Raw genomic sequence first — 24,710 nt, forward strand, 5'->3', positions numbered from 1 at the left:
TAAGAGTCATAAAGGATATAAAGGCCAAGTCTCCTGTAGTTGAACTGATCCCAAATCAGTCTAAAGAACCCACACAAGACACCAGCTGTAGGGGGGATCATGGATCTGAGCAGTAACCTTCTCAGTGATCCAGTTACCCCTCCCTCCCTGTGCCCCCTCCCTCTCTGTGTGTGGTTCAGACCCCCACCCCACCTCCACCCCTCTGGAATCTGCATACTGCCAAAACTTACTGTGGCAACAAACCTCCCCTTTACTGTACTGTATATTCAACCCCCGTGGAACCTGAAACACGCTAAGTTTCCTAGTATCTGTATTCCAGTGCCTGTTATCCTTCTGCTGTCCTGTAGTCTGCAATGTAGAGGGAGAGAACAAGGGAGAGGAGGAGTGAGAGGGAGTGGATTGAGGGAAGGAGGTAGAGACACAGTAGTGGGGGAAGGGAAATGGAGAGAGAAAATGAGAGCAACTGAGATGGGTAGGAATAGACAAAGTTATCACAATTAAAAGGTTTTGGTAACATGGCGAATTGAGATAAAGGCAGGCATGGAAGAAAACAAGGAGGATTTTCTGGAGAGAAGCAAGGGATGGAGGGAGGGAAGGAGGGAGGGGGGAACAGACAATCTATGGGGAGATGGGCCTCTGTATGACAAGTGGCTATTACACATTAGGCCATTTAGCATTCACATGCATTTCTAGTTAATGAGCTATTCCTTAATTATACTCCACACACAACCAATTACTGGCACACACCACTGCTGGCAGAGAGGGGGAAGGGAATGAACGAGGGGAATGAGAGAGAGACGGGGATGGGTTCTATTAGGAAGAGGAATTGAGAGAGAGACATGGGGATGGGTTCTATTAGGAAGAGGAATTGAGAGAGAGACATGGGGATGGGTATTATTAGGAAGAGGAATTGAGAGAGAGACATAGGGATGGGTTCTACTAGGAAGAGGAATTGAGAGAGAGACATAGGGGTGGGTTCTACTAGGAAGAGGAATTGAGAGAGAGACATAGGGATGGGTTCTATTAGGAAGAGGAATTGAGAGAGAGACGGGGGATGGGTAGTATTAGGAAGAGGAATTGAGAGACAAACATAGGGATGGGTTCCACTAGGAAGAGGAATTGAGAGAGAGACGGGGGATGGGTAGTATTAGGAAGAGGGGTTGAGAGAGAGACATGGGGATGGGTAGTATTAGGAAGAGGGGTTGAGAGAGAGACATGGGGATGGGTAGTATTAGGAAGAGGAATTGAGAGAGACGGGGGATGGGTAGTATTAGGAAGAGGAATTGAGAGAGAGACATGGGGATGGGTTCTATTAGGAAGAGGAATTGAGAGAGAGACGGGGGATGGGTAGTATTAGGAAGAGGAATTGAGAGAGAGACGGGGGATGGGTAGTATTAGGAAGAGGAATTGAGAGAGAGACGGGGGATGGGTATTATTAGGAAGAGGAATTGAGAGAGAGACGGGGGATGGGTTCTACCAGGAAGAGGAATTGAGAGAGATGGGGGATGGGTTCTATTAGGAAGAGGAATTGAGAGAGAGATGGGGGATGGGTTCTATTAGGAAGAGGAATTGAGAGAGATGGGGGATGGGTTCTACCAGGAAGAGGAATTGAGAGAGATGGGGGATGGGTTCTATTAGGAAGAGGAATTGAGAGAGACGGGGGATGTGTTCTACCAGGAAGAGGAATTGAGAGAGATGGGGGATGGGTTCTATTAGGAAGAGGAATTGAGAGAGACGGGGGATGTGTTGTATTAGGAAAACAGGAACGATAATAGACAGCAAGTGGTTAAACAGAGCAGGGATAGGCTGAGAGAATGATAGGAACAGGTAAAGACCAGTTTCATTGCAGAAGAAAAGCACTACAGCTCAAACGGGTGACGTGCAACAAAAATGTGTGTGTGTGTGTGTGTGTGTGTGTGTGTGTGTGTGTGTGTGTGTGTGGTGTGTGTAGTATGTGTGTGTACACCGTACAGTAATTTTACTGTTATGATATCTTGTTTCTTGTCAATCTTGTGCTCTTCTTTCTTCCCATTGTTCTCTCTTGTCGTATCTGTCCTCTACGTTTGTTCTAACTCCTCCTGTTCTTTTTGCAGCGGTCGCATTCATTATAAGGATATGTACAGTTTATTGCGAGTTATCGACCCGCCTCTTGGCTTAGGAAAGAAATGCCCCCATAGAGTGGCCTGCAAGGTTTGACTTCCACTAAAAATCCTCAACCACACCTGCTACAGCATCCAAGAATGGAATGAGTGTCGCTTATCTGATCTGATTGGATTTCATTTTTGTTATACTTTCTCTCTTCTTCTTTATTTTGACCATTTCTACTTGCATTCTGATCTGAAACGAGAATGTGTAGGACAATGCAGACACCCAGACGAGCATGACGTTGTGCACCACTGAAATGAAAAATAAAAAATAAACTTTTAAGAGTTTGATTATGAAGAAAAAAAAAGAATTATGATTGTTCTCCTTTGGTCATTTTTCTTTCTGTTGTTTTGCTTGCTGTTGAGTCACGGCTAGGCGCGGTGCTAGACACACTGTGGGATCTGTAGCATTGCATTGTTCTTGGGGGGGGAGGACAGAAACTGCATTGACACCCCACCCTCATCATGGTATAGCCCAGTCCCAGCAGTGGAGCTCAGTGCTTGACTCTGAAGTCCGCTGCTCCTCCATGCAATCCTCTCCCACTTGCATAGAACTATATTTTACTTCTACTAAAAGTCTCCAACTCTACTCAACTCCGCTCCTCCTCCTCCCTATACCCCCCTCTTATCTTCTACAAGATATACACCCCCGCCCGCTCAGACCAGTTGTACCCCCCCTCACCCCGCCGACTCAGTCCAGTTCTAGACAGCCTCACTGCGTCTCTCTCTCGCTCTCAAACCAGCCAAATAACTTTTTTTCTTCTTTTTTCTCGTCTCTACTCTTTGCTTTGATCTCTCTTTTGCTCTCATTCTCTATCTCTCTTTCTATCTGTGTCCCCCTCTCTTTTCTCTCTTCCCTCACTCTCTCTTTCTCCCCCTCTCTCTCTTTCTCCCTCGCTCTCTCTTGCTCTCTCTCTCTCCCTCCCTCTTCTCCTTCTCTCTCTACCCTTCTCCCACCCCTACTCTCTTCTCTTATTCTCTCTGCTCTCTCTCTGGTTGGCTGTGGTTGGCTGTGGCTGTTCTGGCTGTGGCTGTGGGGGGCGGTGGCTGTGCTGCGCTGACATGCAGTGGCAGGATCAGTTGCAGGGATATGTATGACATGCTCAGGCATATGAGCCCTCCGCTAGGCCTGGGGAACAGGTGCCCGGCACGGGTGGCCTACAAGGTCAGGACCCCCTAGAACCAGGGGGCTTAGTGCCTCTTCCTCCGCTTTACTGTGTATCCGTAGTGTTGGTGTCTTCTTCTTCTCTATACATTTTGTTTCTGATATTTTGCTTTATCTCCATTTTCTTCTTCGCTTTCGTTATTCGATGGAGGGGAGCGCTGATGTCATTGTGGGGAATGGGGAGGAGGGATGGATGGTAGGGGTTTGGGGGTGAGGGGCGGGGGGTTAGGGTCAAGGGACAAAGGTCAGACAGGTTTATCCACAGGAAGGGGTGAATGGAGGGAACTTCTCAGCTCTTTTGCACCGTGTATACTGACGGAAACACACACACACCTCTACACACACGTATTATCAAACACATACACCCACACGTTGTTTTTGCCAGTCAAAGCTTTACAAGAATCTGAACAGAGTGCATAGTGGAATAGAATACACCAAATCAGCTGTGGTAACTATAGCAGCTTTGGCTAAAGTAAACGTCAAGGGGTCTCGAACTTCGATATTGACTCTATACAGGTGTGTACATTAGAGTGACCTCTTTAATGTATACCAGTGGAAAAATATTAAAGATTAAAGACTTATACAAAAATGTATATAAATGTTTGGCCAAGCTGGCAAAATAGTGTATGCACACAGCTACACACACACGCACAGGCAAAAACACATACATACACACACACCAGTATGCGTGTGCAGCCGGGCTTGGAAGGTCCGTAAGACTTCTGTCCTCTTAGTCGCTCCGTCCTGTGGATGGCGCTACTGCAAACACACGCACACGCACACACACATACGCGCACACGCACACACACACACACACACACACACGCACACGCACATACGCGCACACACGCACACACACACACACACACACACACACACATAGAGGAACAGGTCTCTGTCTTTAGTTGTACAGTAGTCCAACATATACAAATCAGGATGTATTTTCTGGGTAGAGGACAGAGAGCTGAAAGGTCCCCTTAGGTGGATTATAGTTTGTTGTCTATCTAGTTGGTTGTGTAGTATGCTAACCAGTTAACTGTTATCATTGCCACAGAATAACATCTAGCCTCTTTTTTTGTAGTAGAATCTCTCCTGTAGCAAAATCTGCAAGTGAATCTTTTCCACCCGTCCCCGTTCTTCTGTCAATGCAGTTCTACTCTGTTTCCAGTCCCCCTCCTCTTCACATGCTGTCTCCTCCCCTCCTCCTAACCCGCCACTCGCATGCCTGCCCCTTCACCCCCACCACCACACGGGCACTACCATTACCTCTCTCACACACTGTCATACACAGACACACACACACACACACACCGACACACACTCATGCCCGTTAAATACCCTTACATACCTGTGAAATCCTCATACACTCATATACCCAACTAATTTGGTTGTCACCAAACCTGGTCCTGGAGAACTAACAGTTCTCTGATTCAACTAATCAAGGTTTTGCTAATTTGCTGACCAACAGAATCAAGTGTGCTAACATTGGACTAGGACAAAAACCTGCCCTGCATACCATCTCTCTCAGACCAGGGATGGTAGTGACCACTGCTCTAATTTAACCTCATACCCCCTATTATACCCTTATTATACCCTTACCACACATTATGACACAATTATGATACCCTTATGACACACACGTGTCCCTTCGTAGGCAGATCGCTGTGAGCCTCAGGGGCAGCCAGCCGAACAGCCTGTAGGCACAGGAGATCTCTCTACCGCCAGAACTTACTGTCCCCCAAACCCTCCTTATCCTCCCAGCTGCTCTCCCTACCTGCATCTCTGTTAATCTTTACCTCTACCTCGATCTCTAGCATCCCTCTCTCCGCGTCTCTCTCTCTTTCTATTCTTCACTTTGCCATTCCTCTATCTTTCTATTTCTCCCTATATTTCTCCCTGCCTCTCTCTCTCTCCATCTCTCTCTCTGCAAATCTGCATCTCTCTGCCTTTCTGTCCTCTGTTCATTCATTCCTATCAGCTCAGCTCATCACTCCTCTCCCTGCCTCACCTCTCTGCTTTATCCTCTCTTTTCTCTCCTTCCTTCTTCTCCTTCCTGCGTTTTGTCCCTCAGTCCTAACAGCCTCCCTCCGGAAGTGTCCCCTGTAATATAACCCCTCTTTCAGACTTTGACCTCTAACCTTCCATCCCCCACCACCTCCATCTACTGTGTCTGGGGGTAACCATAGCAACAGTCCAGTCTTTGAAAATACCTCTCTCCCCTTTCCCCGTGTAAACTGTCATCTGTAGGTGATCTTAGTTTGACATTAAAAACCCACAGACCCCCCTTCTTGCCCTTCACCTGTCCCCTATCCCCCACCCACCATCACTACCTACCTGCCCAATGAGAGAGATAAAAACCCTCACACTTAACCTTCACCTCTGAACCACAGAATAATGGCCACTGTATGTGTAGTGTTAAATTCTCACCCCCACTCTTCTCTGTTCTGTAGAGACAGACAGACAGTATTCTTCAGGCAGGATGCTGTGTTAGACTCGACCAGCTTGTGTGGCGGAAGATCTTTCTTTTATTCTATCACTTTCAACCTCTTTTTCTTATCACTCGCTGTTTACCTCTCTGACGTCTTTTTTCTCTCTCATCCTCCAACCTCTTCTCATCCTCCAACCACTCCCTTCTTTTGCTTTGACAACGGTCTCTAAAACGTCACTCACAACCCACCCCCCCTCTCTCTTTTCAATAATTTTCTGATAACGAGATGTATTTTTCCCCACCCCCTAACACTTATTGTACAGTCTTCCTCAGGCCTAAGGCAGCCTTTCCTAGAACCTCAGCCCATCTTACCTTTTAAAAAATGGCTGCCGCGGCGGCCATCTTGACTTTCTTAGATTACTTTGATCGTCTGAATTCTGTTCTCACGCTCACCTATTAACCCTGTCAGGCCCTGCACCCATTATTCACTGAGAGATCAGAGGATTTGAATAGAGCTTTACAGCTCTATTGTCTCTGTGTGACAACAACAGCCCTTCATCTAATATCTCCTATAGATGTAGCACATGTAGTTTCAATGATGTCATATCCTCCTGCCAGTAACCACTACTAAACCCACAGATAAACATTCTATTATTAAACTACACAGAGGATGCTTTCTGTGTACGGCTGTGCCGCTGCTTGTCCTGTGAAGCATTATGTGTGTGCACCGCATGTTGCATGAGGGGGGGGGGGGGCAGGGGGGGGGGGGGGGTATGTGTCACAGGGTTTTGGGGTAGGGGAGCGGAGCGGAGTGGTTGGCATGGTCTTGCTGCATGTCTGGGATGTCGCCGTGACAACGGTTACCGCGAGCCTGTCTCACACACACTAACGTCACGTTGTCTGTGTGTGTTGTCTGTGCGTGTGTATGTGTTGGCTCGTGTCCATTTCTCTTATATTGACAAGACCAGAAGGTGGATAAAGGATAAATGAAAACGATGACGTTTCCCTCCCCCTGTCCCTCAGTTTTGGTTTATCGCTTTATGGCCTGGTCTCTGTTGAACTCTGTGAATCTCCTATCCACTACGGGGAGCTCTGTTAGTGGCAGCCAGCTGTCTGCTCTTACTGATCTAGAATCAGATTAATATCCCATAATCCTGAACTAAACCATTCAAGGGGAAAACGCACAAAGCTGACATTGGATCAGAGTCTAACTTCATTCTACACCTGCTATCAGAGAAGGCGTAAATAATGCTGTGACACTACTGAACCTGTGAGGTCCTCCTAAGTAACACAACAAGGACTGTTATTCATATCTGTGTACAGACATGAACAAGGTAACACCCACAAGAGGAACCAACCAACTCATAGTAATCAGTAGTGGTAGTGTAATGTTAACCTTTTTATACCTTTGGCTCTCACAGGCTGTAAATAAATCATGGTATCATTTGCCACCGCCATGAAAGGATCAAATAACTGAAGTATCAATGTTTACATCTTTTTGGTACTGACAGTACCTAATAACAACTCAGCTGCCGAACAGCTGCCATAACTGGTGTAGCAGTGCCAATGACACATTGTATAGTTGACAGACGTACAGATAGACAGACAGACTCATAGAGCCTGCTACAAAAAATGACAGAGCTCCCCGCCACCAACCCCCTTTCCCTGTCTCCTCACCTGGAGGTTCAGAACACACCTACACCACCACTTCCTGGGGGACACACCCTTTTTACTCACCCACCTTCCCCCGATTGGCTCTTTCCAACAGAGGCTGCTGCGGATGGACCTCCCGGTCGCCGACGACAACTCAGTCCACTTCAACTCCACCCTGATGGCCCTGATCCGCACGGCGCTGGACATCAAGATCGCCAAGGGTACGGAAGGTTTGGAACCCCTCTTTCCTGCTTGCCCTTTTCACCATCTCTTCCCCCTGTTTCTTGTCTTCCCTAGAACAGAGCAGGGCAGTCTGCTACTGTAAGGTGGTTGTGTATCGTGTGTACCCTGCTGTCCCTGAGACCTACATCGGTCCCTCTGCTTCTCCCACGGTGTCCTAAGTACAGCTCTTTTTCTATAGAGTTTGTATAGTTCTTATTAACCAATAGAATTGAATGTGTACTACCAGCCATACTGTCAGTGTAATAGGGTTTCTAATAGGCTACAGCTCTTTTTTTGTAGACTTTGTAGAGTTCTTATGTGAATTAACAATCATAGTTTCAATGTAATTGAGTCTCACTTTATTTGGTTGGCCCAATCAAAGTGAAGATGGCCAGACATACTATTTAATCCCCATGTCTCTGTGTTACATGGCTCATCCACACTATACATTTAAACTTGGAGTCAAGGCTCACCTCTATTAACAAACACATTCTCTTGTGTCTGTGTGCTTGTGTGTGTTTTCATGTCTGTGCGTCAATTCTTACACATCTATGGCTCTGCTGTGTATTTGTATCGATGTGAATGTGTGTGTTTATGTGTGTGTTGCTATTATATGTGTGTGTATACACTGGTGCATGTGTGTGTGTGTGCCTGCTTGTGTGCGTGTGCCTGCTTGTGTGCGTGTGTGCGTGTGTGTGTGTGTGCGTGTGTGTGTGTGTGTGTGTGTGTGTGTGTGTGTGTGTGTGTGTGTGTGTGTGTGTGTGCGTGCGTGCGTGCGTGCGTGCGTGCGTGCGTGCGTGCGTGCGTGCGTGCGTGCGTGCGTGCGTGCGTGTGTGTGTGTGTGTGTGTGTGTGTGTCATTGCGTGTGTGTAGGAGGTGTGGACAAACACCAGATGGATGCAGAGCTGAGGAAAGAGATGATGGCGATTTGGCCCAATCTCTCCCAGAAGACCCTGGACCTCTTAGTCACGCCACATAAGTGTAAGTTGCAGTGTGTTTGGACCGCGACGCAATGCCAGTGTCTGTCTACTTCTTCATGCCACCCGAGGACAGCTTCTCTCAACCAGTCTCCTTCACTGCTGCACCCTCTGATACAGCAGGCACAGCCCCCTACACACACACACACACACACACATACACACACACACACACACACAATCACACACACACACTTATTATGTACACATACACACATACCAACACCAACACACACACACAGGATCCCATGATTCTCACCAGTCCAATCCTCGAAGACGACACACCTAATTTTAGACCTTCATCTCCAGCCTCCATCCACCTCCACCAGCCCTAGCCCCATTTCCCTACAGCAGGCCATGTACCCCATCCACCTCCACCAGCCCTAGTCCCATTTCCCTACAGCAGGCCATGTACCCCATCCACCTCCACCAGCCCTAGCCCCATTTACCTACAGCAGGCCATGTACCCCATCCACCTCCACCAGCCCTAGCCCCATTTACCTACAGCAGGCCATGTACCCCATCCACCTCCACCATCCCTAGCCCCATTTCCCTACAGCAGGCCATGTACCCCATCCACCTCCACCATCCCTAGCCCCATTTCCCTACAGCAGGCCATGTACCCCATCCACCTCCACCATCCCTAGCCCCATTTCCCTACAGCAGGCCATGTACCCCATCCACCACCCCCCAGCCCCAGTCCCCACACACCCATATAGACCTCTTTTCTTGCACCCATATCACACCTCCACCCAACCTAACAACTGTACACAGCAGGCCTCATCCTAAAGTCCCAATGCAATACTTCCAACAGCCCATTCCACTGATTCCAGGCCTGTTCTGTAGACCCAACATCACACCTCCACCGGATCCAATACCAGCAGGCTGTCTGCCCAGATCTGTGCCTGAGATCAGGGGGTGCCTCTCTATAGACCAACTCTCTATAGTAGTCTTTTCACTCCAGGGGTTTAGTTCATACAGTGCTACTGTAGGTCAGAACATTCCAGGGGTTTAGTTCATACAGTGCTACTGTAGGTCAGAACACTCCAGGGGTTTAGTTCATACAGTGCTACTGTAGGTCAGAACACTGGCTGCTATGCATGTCGGAGAAATACATACAAGACTAGAAGGAATGCACAAGTGCCAAAGCACTAGTTGCTATGTAGATATTAGATGTATATTATATGAAAGGAAACATGATTTACAGTATAGGTAAAGGCATCTGGGTCAGGTGCGTTATAGCTACTCACCAGATTGCTAATTGTACCAAATTTTACCAGAATGCACAGGCTTCCTTGCCCTGCTAATAACGTTCAAACCAAGTTGAAATAAAATGTGTGGTAATTTAGCATGCTGGTGAGCGGAGTACAGAAATGGCCAATAGCATAATGTTGTGAACACACTTTTTTGAACTGGACGTTAGGCCCTTTTATTGTGAAGATGTGATCTGCTGTTGAAACCTGGAAATGACTCTTTCAAAGACTGTTATCGCACTTTTTTATATTCTGAAGCTCTGTTTTGTTTAACTGTTTGGAGATAACAAAGTACAAGGTCCAAATTGAACTAAGTACAAGATGTCCACCTTCTATTGAGAAGTAAAGGGGGAACCATCGGTCCTACATCAGAATGCCAAAACAGCATCAAAACAGCCCCAGTAGTTCTGTTGGTACTGTCCAGTCCTCTGCCAGGTCCCCCATCTACACAATGAAGTGGTCTTGAGTCTTGTCTTCTGATTGAAGACCACCAGTCAGTAGAAATACAGATATGGCTAGAAAAGATGTAAAGAAAGAAAGACAACAGTTAAACAGAGAAAATGTGACACATGATCATTTTTTAGTCTGAGTCTGTTTGTGAAAAGACTATCAGCTCTGTGTTCGTGTATATGTGTGTATTTGTCTGTGTGAGTGTGTGTCTCTCTCTCTGTGTGCGTGCCTCGTCCCCTCTACTCCCATCCCTCTCGCTCAGGGTCCCATATGTAGTGGTCTAATCGTGCAGGGTAACTTGTCCCTCTCTCAGCAGCAACAGACCTGACGGTGGGGAAGATCTACGCTGCCATGATGATTATGGAGTACTACAGGCAGAGCAAGGCCAAGCGCTCTCAGGCGCGTCTAGAGGCGGAGCAGGTACAACTACTGTCCCTAGGAACCATCCCCAAACCTTCAGACAACGCAGACTGACTGAGGGCAGAGTCAGACTGACTAGAAATACTGCTGTGCTGTTAGTACAGGGGTCAAAGCGGAGCTGTGACAACCCATAACCACACCCATCCACAGTCTTACAATAGCATTTACTTACTACGTTATTGTAAGGTCACTTGTTATCATTGACCTCACCTGGCTAATGGTTAGAGGTCAAAGGTTAGAGGACCACTGCCATTGGGTTTACCCACTCTAGTCTTGTCTCTCAGTGTTCTTCCATCCTCCCTTCCTTCCTATCTATCTCTGCAGTTAGTCGGTATAAAACTCTGTGAGGCCCTCTGGTGGACAAAGTATGTCACTGGTCCATGTTATATTACTGTAAATTCCAGACTATAAGCCGCAACTTTTTTCCCAGATTTGAACCTCGCGGCTTAAACAATGACGCGGCTAATATATGGATTTTTCCCGCTTTCAATTTTTTTTTCTCCAAAAAAACACATTCTGTGACGTGCTCAGTTTTTTGACGGCATGAAGCTTTCATTAGACCAATGTAATTGCCGAACGGGTTAACGTCAAACAACTTTTTTGTTTACTGTTTAGATTAAATCGAGCGCTCTCAAACTTCCCATCATTCTGATTACAGTAGTCATTTTGTCACCCTCATCATGGCAAAGACATGCATATGAAATGCATATGATGCAGCTTCCAAGTTGAAGGCGATTGATCTGGCTGTTAGAAAAGGAAATAGAGCTGCTGCACGGGAGCTTGGTCTTAATGAGTCGTTGATAAGACGTTGGAAACAGCAGCGTGAGGAATTGACTCAGTGCAAAAAGACAACTAAAGCTTACTGCTAATTTTTTATTTTTTGTTACAAGCCGTGTTTCGTTAAAGCCTATTTATTTTTGTTACAAGCCGTGTTTCGTTAAAGCCTATTTATTTTTGTTACAAGCCGTGTTTCGTTAAAGCCTGTGTAAAGTTCATTTGTTTCAATGTACCGGTAGGCACCTGCGGCTTATAGACATGTTCAAAATAAAAAAAATATTTATGTTCAAAATAATATATTTTTTTAAATTCAGTGGGTGCGGCTTATATTCAGGTGCGCTTAATAGTCCGGAAATTACGATACATTTTTATATGATATTATATTATTGCTAGAGCATCTATACAGAAAACCAGCAGATTATATTTCAAGCACAATTATATAATTCTGAATCACGATTATTTCTAAAGAAGAGGCACTTTTCTTGCTATAGAGAACCCTCTCGATCATCTTTGGATTGGTTTGGGCTGGGTGTCTTTGTCACAGCTCTGGATGGCGAAGACTGTACGACGTTAATGTACATTCCTCACCTAAGCCTGTTTCTCTTTATCCTCCCTTTCCCTGGCTGTGAATCCACTGCTAGTGATGATGATGATGATGATGATGATGATGATGATGCTAGTCTTCCCAAGCCTTTAGCCACATCCTGGCCTTGGACTGTTGCCCTACACCCTGGACTGTAGCATTGCACTGTAGCCCCCTATTCCCTGTTGACAGAGAGAATGCATATACAACCAATACAGTGGATCTTGTAGTCACATGTGAAGCCACTGACGATAAAACGTTAAAATTGTAGCAGTATTTGTAACACAGTTACAGAAACAATTTAAGTGTAAAGTAAAAGATGACGTTTTCAATTACAGAGATTGTTTTATTTGTTTTATTTGTATTTCTCACGCACACACATGCACGGTTTCCTATTTTACAGACAGAGTCCTACTCCTCCTCTCCTCCTACTCCTCCTCTCTCATTGCACTCTAAGCATGCCACTTTCCCTGCTCTGCTATGGCCACCTGCCACCACTCTACACACAACTCTCAGCCATATCAATTCCTCATGACTTCATTGCTGCCATCTGGCATTCCTTCCTTGTAGGATAGCACAAGGAAGAGGTTGGTCTTGAAGGGATAGTCACTAAATTCAACGTTTAAACAATGATCTTAACTCTTTTTCTCTGACACATGAGGTGAAGGGCGTGAGAGAGGCAGGATATTGAAAGATCTAGGAGTTAGTTGAGAGAGTCTGGCTCTGTCTGAGCTTTAAAAACTGACCTCAAACCTGCCTTAGCCATGTGTATAGATTTGTATACGTACATGCTTTTTGAAGAGTTGGTTGGATGGGACCTACAGTATGAGTCAGGGGATAGTTTGATTGGACAAGTCACAGGAACTCCTCAGGAACATGATGGAGCTATCATGGAGATACCATCTAAACAACTGTAGAAACCACCCTCTATCACCTGTCGAACTACAATGGAAGACTCATAAGACAAGCTGAGAAGACTCAAGAGTTGGTCACCCAATACTTAGAGTCAAGTCATTGAACTTTTGACCGTGACCATGTCTTCATGGTCTTCATTCACAACCACAACCATACCACAACCATACCACCCAGCTGGTCCTTGTGCTTTTACTCTAATGCTCCCAAGGTGTACTTACCCATGATCACAAACATGTACAGAGCACAAACACTCACGAACTGGAGTTTCTTGAGCAATGAATGTTATCAAACATTGATGATGTCACTGACACATCCTCATCTAATCGTCACCCATCCTGCTCTCCAGCCAATGTCTGCTCTCCCACCCTTTACCCCTACACATCCTCTCCCCTCTCCCCTGTACCCCTCTCTACACCTCCTCTTACTGAGCTGCCCCTCACTCTCCTCCCCCTTGCGCCTTCACCTCTCTTCCCCTCCTTCCCTCCCCCACCCCTGCTGCTACTTGCTTACAGAAGGACAGGAGCAGAGGAGTGGACTTCCCTCCCCCTTGCACCATCTCAGACAGTATTATTACCATAGTGTTTGGTAAGGAGAGACATAGTGTAGGGTAGCGTCTATCCCAGTGATGAGAGTTTCTTCCCTGCATGATTCCAGGTAGAGCTTGCTGCCGTAGATAAGCATGTGGTTTGTCATGATGTGAGACTAGGGGTGGGACCTGGAGAATGGGAATACCCTTGCTTCGAACGGTTCAGGTTCGGACAATAACTGTTCCAAGTGTTTAGAAATGACAATTGGACAAATATTGTTTGGAAAAATATTTGTGTGCTATTTCCTTGTGTGACCTGGAACCTTTGTGATCCATCCACTTTAAACTTGACCCTCCATGGCTCGTGAAATCCTTAAACCAAAACAGCTACTTACCATTGATAATCCATTCCAGCTAGCAAGTATATACTGGCCCAGGAGTGGCCCACTGCCGGCATGGTTTACGGCCCACAGCAGGAAACCAAATGCGGCCCAACAACATTTTGCCCAGATATCTTACGGACATAAAAGTAGCAGTTGGTCAGTTTTAAGTGGATGTGTAATAACTGAATGACACTGTATGTGGTTATTTGAACACACTTACTCCCACCATGCATTTCACCTACACTAAGAAAAACAGGTGCTATCTAGAACCTAAAAGAGTTCTTAAGCTGTCCCCATAGGAGAACCATTTGATGAACCCTTTTTGGTTCCAGATATAACCCTTTTGGTTCCATGTAGAACCCCTTTGGGTTCTATGTAGACCCCTTCTACAAAGACCCCTTCTACTCCTAGTCCTCGTCTTCCTCTCTCTTTTTAATCCTTCCTCTATCCCTCCTTGTGTCCCCTTTCTCTCTCGATATTCGCTCACATGGACTTCTACATCTATTCTTTCCTTTTCTCATCCTCTCCTGTCTTCCTTTCTCTATCATCATTTTTATATTATTTCCTGACTATTCTCCCTCCTCTCCTTATGTGTCAACGTCTGTTTTCAACAGAAACTTGGAATGTTCTCTTCCTGATGGATCTGTCCATTGGTTTTGCACTGATGTTCTGCCTTGTTCAACTTTTCCTTATTCCCTCCCTGGTCTTGCTGTTCTACTGCTCTGATGGATTGTTTGACTGGCTCAAACTGCACCCACCAACTCTAATTTCCTGGTTGCCGATAGTGATCATTTGGCTGCTTGAGGTCAAATGGGGGTCAAATGTCAAGGTTGAAATCCAATCAGGTCAAGAGGTAAACACTGTCCATCCTGTCGAATGGGTTGTGTATTGAATGGCACCCTTTTCATGTTATAGTGCACTTCTTTTGAATCAAAGCCTAGGTGAAAATCAGAAATAGTGTGTCATTTGAGATGTGTTCCTATGAGCAACATGCAAATTGTCTGATAAGATAAAAAATACTGTAGACAAAGACCTTAATTAATGCCAGACAAATCCAGACCTCTTTGTAGCATCCAACGGAACACTTCCTAATCCATAGCTAGGTACTGTATACTGTAGGTCATATACAGTGGCTAAGGCTCTGGTTAATGCCCTTCATTCATGGTGACCTGGAAGTAGATGAGTCATTGGCATGAGCCTTCCATTCTCACATTTACAGCAGGACTCCAACTCCCCTCCCAGAATGCGCTCTGGCTCAGTCAGCCCCTGCTGACTGAAACCCTTCCTCCCCCCTGGATGCTGTGACCTGCTCTGAACTCACTTTCTTCTCCACCTTCCCCATTTCCTGTATGTCTACCTTAAAGCCAGCGGCCATGTTGTATCTCACACAGAATCGAACGACATTACTGTTTCAGCGCGTGGAGCCGCCCTCCCCCATCCAGGACGGGCCTCTCAGCCTCCCTCCTACCCAACCGGCAGACCCCGTCAACAGCCTGTGAGTAGACCCCTGTCCCCCCCCCTCCAACTCTCTCTCTCTGGGTCTCTCTGTCCTCTCCCTCTCTCTCTGTTTTCTCTCTCCCTCTTTCTTTGCAGCCAGAGGGAGGATGGGTAGTGGCTCCACAGGTGGAGTGTCATCCATGAGAAGGAGGAGCAGGACGACACGCTGGGCGGACACGCCTCACGTGTAGAGGACCACTGTGTGTATGTGTATGTGCGTGTGTAGTGGGTTCAGAAAGGCTGGTGTATGGGTTTGTGGGGATGAGTGCATTCAGTTAGCCTCATACAAGTGCTGAATGCATGGGTCTGATGAAGGTGATGTATATGGGGCCTGGTTTGTGTGTATGCATGCGTGTGTCAGTGTTTGTCTATCCGTGTGTGTTGTAGACCGGTGGAGGGAGGTGGTGTGTGTGTGTGCGAGGGGCCTGTCTGACTGTCTGTGTGTTGTAGACCGGTGGAGGGGGGGGTTCCAGAGAGCCAGTCGTGGGTGACAGTGCGGGCTCAGGAGATGTCCCAGAGAGTAGGCAACTGGAGTCCTGAGGGACAGCACTCTGAGGATGGCCTGGACAGCAGGCATAACTCGCAGGTACACACACACACACACACACACACACACACACACACACACACACACACACACACACACACACACACACACACACACACACACACACACACACACACACACACACACACACACCAGCATCCAGAGGAATCCCTGGACAACAGACATAACTCAGAAGTGTATATACACGCACATGCATACGCACAAATACAGATCAATACAGTACGTGCATGTAACATGTACAGTATGTCATTGCCACAAGAACACACTAATAAATGGTTCCCAGTAAACATGAAATAGTGATTTTCTTTCATGCTATTCATGTTTCATGCTGTCTGAACATCCACATATTTTAATTGGACTGGTTCATATAGAGCAAGTGTCCTGGTGCTCTTTCCTTACAGGATATTTAGGGTCATCATTGTTGAATCAACTCGTACACAGAGTCACCGCTGGCTCTGTTTTATTCCTGCCTATTGTCCATATGGTCCCTACAGCTCCTCTCCCCTATAGGCACTTAGACAGATCTGAAAGGTGTAAGCAATACAGCACATTCATCAAATGGCTTTGAGTCATTACTAATCCTTTCAGATCTACATGAAGGGCCCAGGAGTTAGAGTTAGTTACTGGGAAAATGTGAACATGATGGTTTCCCTATAACCTGCCCTGATTGGCTATGCCTGCTTAAACCCTCCCACCATTCACATCCCATACCCATCTATCCCCCTCAGCCCCCAGGCCCACAACCTCCAAGCCCTCATCCCCCAAGCCCTCAGCCCCCAAACCCTCATCCCCCAAGCCCTAAATAACATAATATTATCAAAATCAAAATCCGTCTGTTTAAGATTGAAATATGTTTTTTTGTATTGGCCGTGTCTCAATCCATCGGATACGCCTATGTCGGCCTTCTGCATTTGTGGTGGAAAGTGGCAGAACTACAGCACTGTTTGTCAGACCAGGAGACATCCCGAAAATCGGTCTTCTCACGAAAACGTCTGTAGCGTCCAAACGATAGTGTTCTCCGTTTTGCTTTACAACGCCCACAAGTGTCACTGGACTCGTCTGAAAGTAACCCAGTACCGGTTTAAAAAAGGAATCGAAGTATGCTATATATATACAAAAGTATGTGAACACCTCTTCAAATTAGTGGATTTGGCTATTTCAGCCAAACCCATTGCTGACAGGTGCATAAAATCAAGCACACAGCCATGCAATCTCCATAGACAAACATTGGCAGTAGAATGGCTTTACTGAAGTGCTCAGTGACTTTCAACGTGGCACCGTCATAGGACGCCACCTTTCGAACAAGTCAGTTTGTCAAATTTCTTCCCTGCTAGTGTAACAGTGTAGGTTCCGTCCCTCTCTTCGCCCCAACTCGGGCTCGAACCAGGGACCCTTGCACACATCAACAACTAACGCCCACGAAGCATCGTTACCCATCGCGCCACAAAAGCCGCGACCCTTGCAACACAAGGGGAAACCCTACTTCAAGTCTCAGAGCGAGTGACGTCACTGATTGAAACGCTATTAGCGCGCACCACCGCTAACTAACTAGCCATTTCACATCGGTTACACTCACCCCCCTCTTTGACCTCCTCCTTTTCCGCAGCAACCAATGATCCGGGTCAACAGCATCAATGTAACAGTGTAGGTTCCGTCCCTCTCTTCACCCCAACCTGGGCTCGAACCAGGGACCCTTGCACACATCAACAACTGACACCCCACGAAGCATCGTTACCCATCGCGCCACAAAAGCCGCGGCCCTTGCAACCCAAGAGGAAACCCTACTTCAAGTCTCAGAGCGAGTGACGTCACTGATTGAAACGCTATTAGCGCGCACCACCGCTAACTAACTAGCCATTTCACATCGGTTACACTAGAGCTGCTCTGGTCAACTGTAAGTGCTGTTATTGTGAAGTGGCAATGTCTAGGAGCAACAATGGCTCAGCCGCAAAGTGGTAGGCCACACAAGCTCACAGAACGGGACCGCTGAGTGCTGACGCGTATAGTGCGTAAAACTCGTCTGTCCTCGGTTGCAACGAGTTCCAAATGACTTCTGGAAGCAACGTCAGCACAAGAACTGTTCATTTTTTGATTATAATTTTTTTATTTTTTATTTTTTATTTTTTTTAGGGTGTAGATCAGCTTTAATATTCCAGATGGATTGTAGCTTCCATCAATGTAATTGTATGCATAATTTCCAATCCCCTATATGTTTTTGGGTAAATATATATATATATATATATATAGTGCCAGTCAAAGGTTCGGTTTGGACATACCTACTCATTCAAGGGTTTTTCTTTATTTTTACTAGACATCAAAACTATGAAATAGCACATATGGAATAATGAAGTAACCAGAAAAGTGTTAAACCAATCAAAATACATTTTAGATTATTCAAAGTAGCCACCACATGCCTTGATGACAGCTTTGCACACTCTTGGCATTCTCAACCAGCTTCATGAGGTAGTCACCTGGAATGCTTTTCCAGTAGTCTTGAAGGAGTTCCCACATATGCTGAGCACTTGTTGGCTGCTTTTCTTTCACTCTGCGGTCCAACCCATCCCAAACCATCTCAAAGACCAAAAATCTCCAATTTGGACTCATCAGACCAAAGGACAGATTTCCACCGGTCTAATGTCCATTGCTCGTGTTTCTTGGCCCAAGCAAGTCTCTACTTCTTATTGGTGCCCTTTAGTTGTGTTTTTTTTGCAGCAATTCGACCCTGAAGGCCTGATTCACGCAGTCTCCTCTGAACAGTTGATGTTGAGATGTGTCTTACTTGAACTCTGAAGCATTTATTTGGGTTGCAATTTCTGAGAATGGTAACTCTAATGAAATTATCCTCTGCATCAGAGGTAACTCTGGGTCTTCCTTTCCTTTGGCGGTCCTCATGAGAGTCAGTTTCATCATAGCGCTTGATGGTTTTTGCGACTGCACTTGAAGAAACTTTCAAAGTTCTTGACATTTTCTGAATTGACTAACCTTCATGTCCTAAAGTAATGATGGACTGTCATTTCTCTTTGCTTACTAGAACTGTTCTTGCCATAATATGGACTTGGTCTTTTACCAAATAGGGCTATCTTCTTTACCATCCCTACTTTGTCACAACACAACTGATTGGCTCAAAGGCATTAAGAAAGGAAATAAATTCCACAAATTTACTTTTAACAAGGCACACCTGTTAACCTTATATAAAATTAATTCCAGATGGCTACCTCATGAAGCTGGTTGAGAGGATGCCAAAAGTGTGCAAAGCTGTCATCAAGGCAAAGGGTGGCTACTTTAAAGTATCTCAAATATAAAATATATTTTGATTTGTTTAACACTTTTTTGGGCTACTACATGATTCCATATGTGTTATTTCATAGTTTTGATGTCTTCACTATTATTCTACAATGTAGAACATAGTAAAAATAAAGAAAGAACTTGGAATGAGTAGGTGTGTCCAAACTTTGTACTGGTACTGTATATATTTGTTTATATATACCTAAATCAAATAGCTAAATGATCCATGGTATGACTATCTTAAAACAATTCCATGTGTCAGCTTAGACTTTTAGAGGTTAAATTTCAACTTCAATGGGGTAGGGATGTCCCAAGGATACCGGAGAGCACGGACCAAGCCCCCAGCCCCCAAACCTTCAGCCCCCAAGCCCTCTATCCCCAAGCCCCCTGCACCGAAGCCCCCTGCACCGAAGCCAGCTGCACTGAAGCCCCCTGCACCGAAGCCACCTGTACTGAAGCCCCCTGTACCGAAGCCTCCTGCACCGAAGCCACCTGTACTGAAGCCCCCTGTACCGAAGCCCCCTGTACTGAAGCCACCTGCACCGAAGCCCCCTGCACCGAAGCCCCCTGCACCGAAGCCCCCTGCACTGAAACCACCTGTACCGAAGCCCCTTGTACCGAAGCCCCCTGTACCAAAGCCACCTGCACTGAAGCCCCCTGCACCGAAGCCCCCTGTACCGAAACCCCCTGTACCGAAGCCCCCTGCACCGAAGCCCCCTGCACCGAAGCCCCTTGTACCGAAGCCCCCTGTACCGAAGCCCCCTGTACTGAAGCCACCTGCACTGAAGCACCCTGCACAGAAGTCCCCTGTACCGAAGCCCCCTGCCTCAGCCTCAGCAGTTCCTGCTCTTGATCCAAGTCCAGGTCCAAGTCCTAGCTCCTAGACCACAGCCCTAGCCCCTCGCCCTAGATCTAAACCTAGCCTTAAACCTTCCCCTGTCCCCATTTCCCAGGCTCAAACCCCAGTCCCTCCCACACTACACTACATGCTACTGTACACCACAGGAAGCGGCTGAGGGGAAGATGGCTCATAACAATAGCTGGAACGGAGCAAATGGAATGTCATCAAACACATGGAAACCATGTGTTTGATGTATTTTATACTATTCCATTCATTCCAATCCAACCATTAACACAAGCCCGTCCTCCCCAATTAAGGTCCCACCAACCTCCTGTGCTGTACACACTACACTCACCCACACTCACGTGGGATAAAGGATGACAAACACACCATTGTCCCCCATCATATTCCTTCATCACAGTCACACCTGCTCTCACTCTATTTTGCAGACGGTAGAGATGAGAGAGATGGGGCGTGACGGTTACTCGGATACTGAGCACTTTCAGCCAATGGAAGGCCACGGAAGGGCCGCTTCCATGCCACGCCTTCCAGGCGACAACCAAGTGAGCACCCCTCATTTCCTCTCCTCCCTCCCTCTCTCGCTCCCTCTAGCTTTCCATCTCCTTGACTCAATCTCCACGATAAGCTACATGACTAGAGACACACAAAGACTAGAGACAGACTATTTATAATCCAACACAGTGCATAACAAAATACTATAAAACATTGCTGAAAATGGACACGTGATACTTTCAAGCATATTTTCTTTATAAATGCATGGTATTTGACGTGATATCATGCATTTTGACAGTAGCTCCCCTTTCTATGCTGTTGAAATATCGCCCATAGGATGTTTGCCAGACAGACTTACAGGTAAGTCTTACAGACTACCGTACCAAATACCCCAACACCCTACTCTTCCTCTCCTCTTCCTCTCCTCTTCTCCTCCTCTCCACTCATCCCCTACTGCATGGAGGTGTGTTACTGTGGTTGTCACTTCTCATCCAGTACCAAGTAATCTCTGCTATAATGTCACACACACACTCTTTGTTTAAGGTGGTCCATCGTATCCGATGATGACTTCCACTACTGCTTGTGGGTTCACTAATGACTGTATAATCTGATGCGGGATGCACACTGTTGCCACAGACAGAGCACACAAATGCCTGTCCTGTTGAGGCCGGTGAAGTCATGGTCTCTGTTCAGTCCTTTTTTTCTCGGTTAACTGCACTCCTTGAGGGTAGAGGTCACGCCAGGTGGAACGGTCCGCAGCAACAGTCTGGAGGGAGGCAGAGTTTACCCCACACTTCTTTAGTGATGTCTTCAGTTGGTCCTTTAGCCACTTTTTCTGCCCACCTGAAGAGCGACGGCCCAGTTGTAGCTGTCCATATAGCATATTTTGCGGCAGGCGATCCTCTAGCGTCCGGATGGCATGGCCGAGCCATCTAAGCTGGTGGTGTGTGATGGACGCTCCAATACTCATGCAGTTGGTTTTCTGTATGATCTCTGGGTGCGGAACACGGTCCTGCCAGGTCACTTTCAAAGTGCGTTGAAGGCATTCTATGTGAAAGGACTCCAGTTGTTTTACGTGTCGGCTGTAGACTGTACGTGTTTCACATCCCTAAAGGTGTGCAGATACACACGCTGCTTGATAGACTGCAACTTTGGTGTGGAGGTGCAGGTTGCTGTTGTTAAAAACCCTCTTCCTTAGCAGTCCAACAGATGACAAGGTCTGTTTGACCCGATTCTGGATATCCTGGTCGAGGGGATGCTTCCATGATATTTAAAAAATGTGATACAATGGCAAGTGAGGAGTCTGAGATGGAGAATGCAGGTGTTTCAGGCAGAGGATCAGATGACCGCTGACATAGGACCTCTGTTTTTGGGACGTTAACAGACAGCCCCATTAGGCTGTATGCTCTCACAGCTGCTCTGAGTGTGGCTTGTAGAGCTTCTGGGGTATGTGCCACAAGAGTGCAATCATCTGCATACTGGAGCTCATGTACTTGTTAAGATTTGAGCTTTATGGCAGCTTGGAGCTTCCTAATGTTGAAGAAGTTCCCGTCCAATCTGAAGTCCAGGGTCACCCCACTCTCTGTTTCCATGTCCTTGTGCAGGACTGCTGTGACACACAAGAGGAAGACATTGAATAAGACCGGCGCAAGCATACAACCTTGCCTCACACCAGTACCAACTCTAAAAGGGTTCAGACTCCTGACGGCTAATTCTTACTCTGGCCACCATCCCCTCATGGATCTGATGCAGGACGTTCACACATTTCCCAGTGCAGCCATACTGCAGGAGGACCTTCCAAAGGAGTTCACGGTGTACTGTGTCAAAGGCTTTGGAGAGATCCAGAAAGGCCATGAACAGGTCTTGTGTCTGTTCACTGCACTTTTCCTGCAGTTGGTGTGCACTGAAGATCATGACCACCATGATTCTGTTCTTTCTGAAGCCGCACTGGTAGCAGATCTTCAGTGATGGTGTCGATGATTCTGTGGTGGATGACCTTTGCCAGGACTTTGACAGCAACTGGAAGGAATGATATGCCCCTTCTGTTGCCGCATATGGATTTGCCCCCCTTGTTTTTTGTATATATGTTTTCATCCCTCCATTGATCGGGGATGTGCTCTTGTCTCCATATCTCAGAGATGACTGCTCTGGTACAGAGATAGCCCCCTCAGTTTTAGGATCTCAGCAGGGATGGAGTCAGGTCCAGGAGTTTAGTTATTCTTCAGTGACCTGACGCTGGTGCAGACCTCAGAAAAGGTGGGTGGGAGATCAAGGCTCTGGATGGTGGGCAGTGTTCGGAGCTCCTCCAGGACTGAGTAGTCAACTGGGCTCGGCTGGTTTAAGAGGGCTTCACCTCTGGACTATCGTAGTTTGGTCCTTTATGAGAGTGGACCCATCTGCACTTCTTAGGGGACAGAGAAAGCAACTTCTTGGGCCGTAGGTTGTCTTCGAGGCATCATACAACTTGTGCAGGTTTTATCTGTCCCAACAAGATTGAATTTCTTGTGCTTTGGAGATCCACCACTCATTTTGTCATAGAGTACTCTGTGCCTCCTTCCGCTGCCCACACACACACACACACACACACACACACACACACACACACACACACACACACACACACACACACACACACACACACACACACACACACACACACACACACACACACACACCAGCACACATGTACATTCTTCTGCCCTCATAACTATCACTGCTGTCAAGCCCCAGATCTTCTTTCTTTCTCTTCCTTTTTCTCTCTCCAGCCCCAGTTCTTATCTTCTATCTAAATCATTATTTCTTTCCCTCTTCTCTAATGGTTTTGTTAGAAAGGTGACTTGAAATGTGGGGTTTTGTTTCAACCAGGTTTGAATTTGAAATCATGCCCAACTGCCAATGATCTAGTGTCATTTTGGGGTCAATATTTCTTTGAGAAGGTATTGTTCAAGTGGTCTAGTAGTGTACTGTCATGCTCAAACTAAAAAAGATATAGTAAATAGAATACTACTATCTTGAAACAAACTGTCACCAGGTTGAAACAGTGCTTTTGCTCTGATATGAGTAAGTGTGCTGCTGCTATGTGTGGATGTGTGACTATGTCCTGATGTCCTGACAGAGTGTGTGTGTGTGTGTGTGTGTGTGTGTGTGAGTGTGTGTGTGTGTGTGCCTTTACACTGTACTTCACTGTACTGTTGTTTTTGCCGTAGTAGCATGGTGTGTTATGGTGTTGTTGGGTGTTGTTGCTATGGTGACTGTGGTGTAGATGGTAGTGTTGTTGCCATGGTGACCCTGTCTATAACACTGTCTCTGGCCCTCCAGTGTCTGTGCGCTACTGTGGTAAGTGTTGTTTCTCCCCTCACCGCTGCTTTTGTGTCTAACCGGGTTCTCTCTCTCTCTCTCTCTCTCTCTCTCTCTCTCTCTCTCTCTCCTCTCCTCTCCTCTCCTCCCTCTCACCTCCCTTTCTTTTCGGGTTATCCTCACCCATATTTATCCCCCTCTCCATTTCTCCCTCGCTCTCTGCCCACGCCTCCCCCGTTATCCGATTTTCACCCCCTCACCTTACCTTCTTCACCTCTCCCTTCACTATTTATTTGCGTATCCATCCCTCTCTCCTTCCCTGTCCCTCTGTCCTCTTCTGTGTGTCTGTGTGTGCTCTACCTGTGCTGTATTCATGACTGTGGTGTGTGTGTGCGTGTGTGTGTCTTCTCTGTGCTCACACAGCAGCGAAGGAAAGGGAGGCAGCGTGGAAATAACCTCAGTGTATGTACCCTGTCTCCCCCATCTCTCCCCCTTTCTTTCTCTCTCTCACTCACTGATTCACTCACTCACTCACGAAAACCATTTCTCTCTTTCTCTGTCTGTCTCCATCTCTGCCTCGCTCTCCTCATGTCATCTCCTAACATGGTTGTGACACACATAGTTATTAGCTGATTCAACTGGATTTCATAAGTTCAGACAATTTGATTAATTATAGTCATCTGAACTTTTTTTGTCAACACAACTGTTATGTTGCTTCAGTTAATTTGACTTCATGGTTGTGAATTTCTAAGTTGAGTACACACATATCGCTTAGCTGATTCAACTTGATTTCATAAGTTAAAAAAAATTGCA

General features: G+C 46.5%; 1 protein-coding gene across 11 annotated transcripts in view; it reads left to right on the forward strand.

Annotated features, from left to right (window-relative positions):
• Nucleotides 1-24,710, forward strand: part of LOC106606804 (voltage-dependent P/Q-type calcium channel subunit alpha-1A) — a 132,554-nt gene that overhangs the window by 95,482 nt on the left and 12,362 nt on the right. For 3 of the 11 annotated variants that reach the window (XM_082976410.1, XM_082976418.1, XM_082976419.1), the window contains 7 exons: nucleotides 2,094-2,190; nucleotides 7,506-7,620; nucleotides 8,486-8,593; nucleotides 10,606-10,712; nucleotides 15,288-15,391; nucleotides 15,844-15,979; nucleotides 20,537-20,650. In XM_082976410.1, coding sequence (XP_082832536.1) covers nucleotides 2,094-2,190; nucleotides 7,506-7,620; nucleotides 8,486-8,593; nucleotides 10,606-10,712; nucleotides 15,288-15,391; nucleotides 15,844-15,979; nucleotides 20,537-20,650 — 781 coding nt within the window. Of the gene's footprint in view, nucleotides 1-2,093; nucleotides 2,191-3,212; nucleotides 3,310-7,505; nucleotides 7,621-8,485; nucleotides 8,594-10,605; nucleotides 10,713-15,287; nucleotides 15,392-15,843; nucleotides 15,980-20,536; nucleotides 20,651-24,710 lie in introns of all 11 variants that reach the window. The other 8 variants (XM_082976420.1, XM_082976416.1, XM_082976412.1 and 5 more) reach the window with 8 other exon arrangements.

Source organism: Salmo salar, chromosome 06 (assembly GCF_965601325.2).
Source record: "Salmo salar chromosome 06, fSalSal1, whole genome shotgun sequence".
NCBI classification, from domain to species: domain Eukaryota; kingdom Metazoa; phylum Chordata; class Actinopteri; order Salmoniformes; family Salmonidae; genus Salmo; species Salmo salar.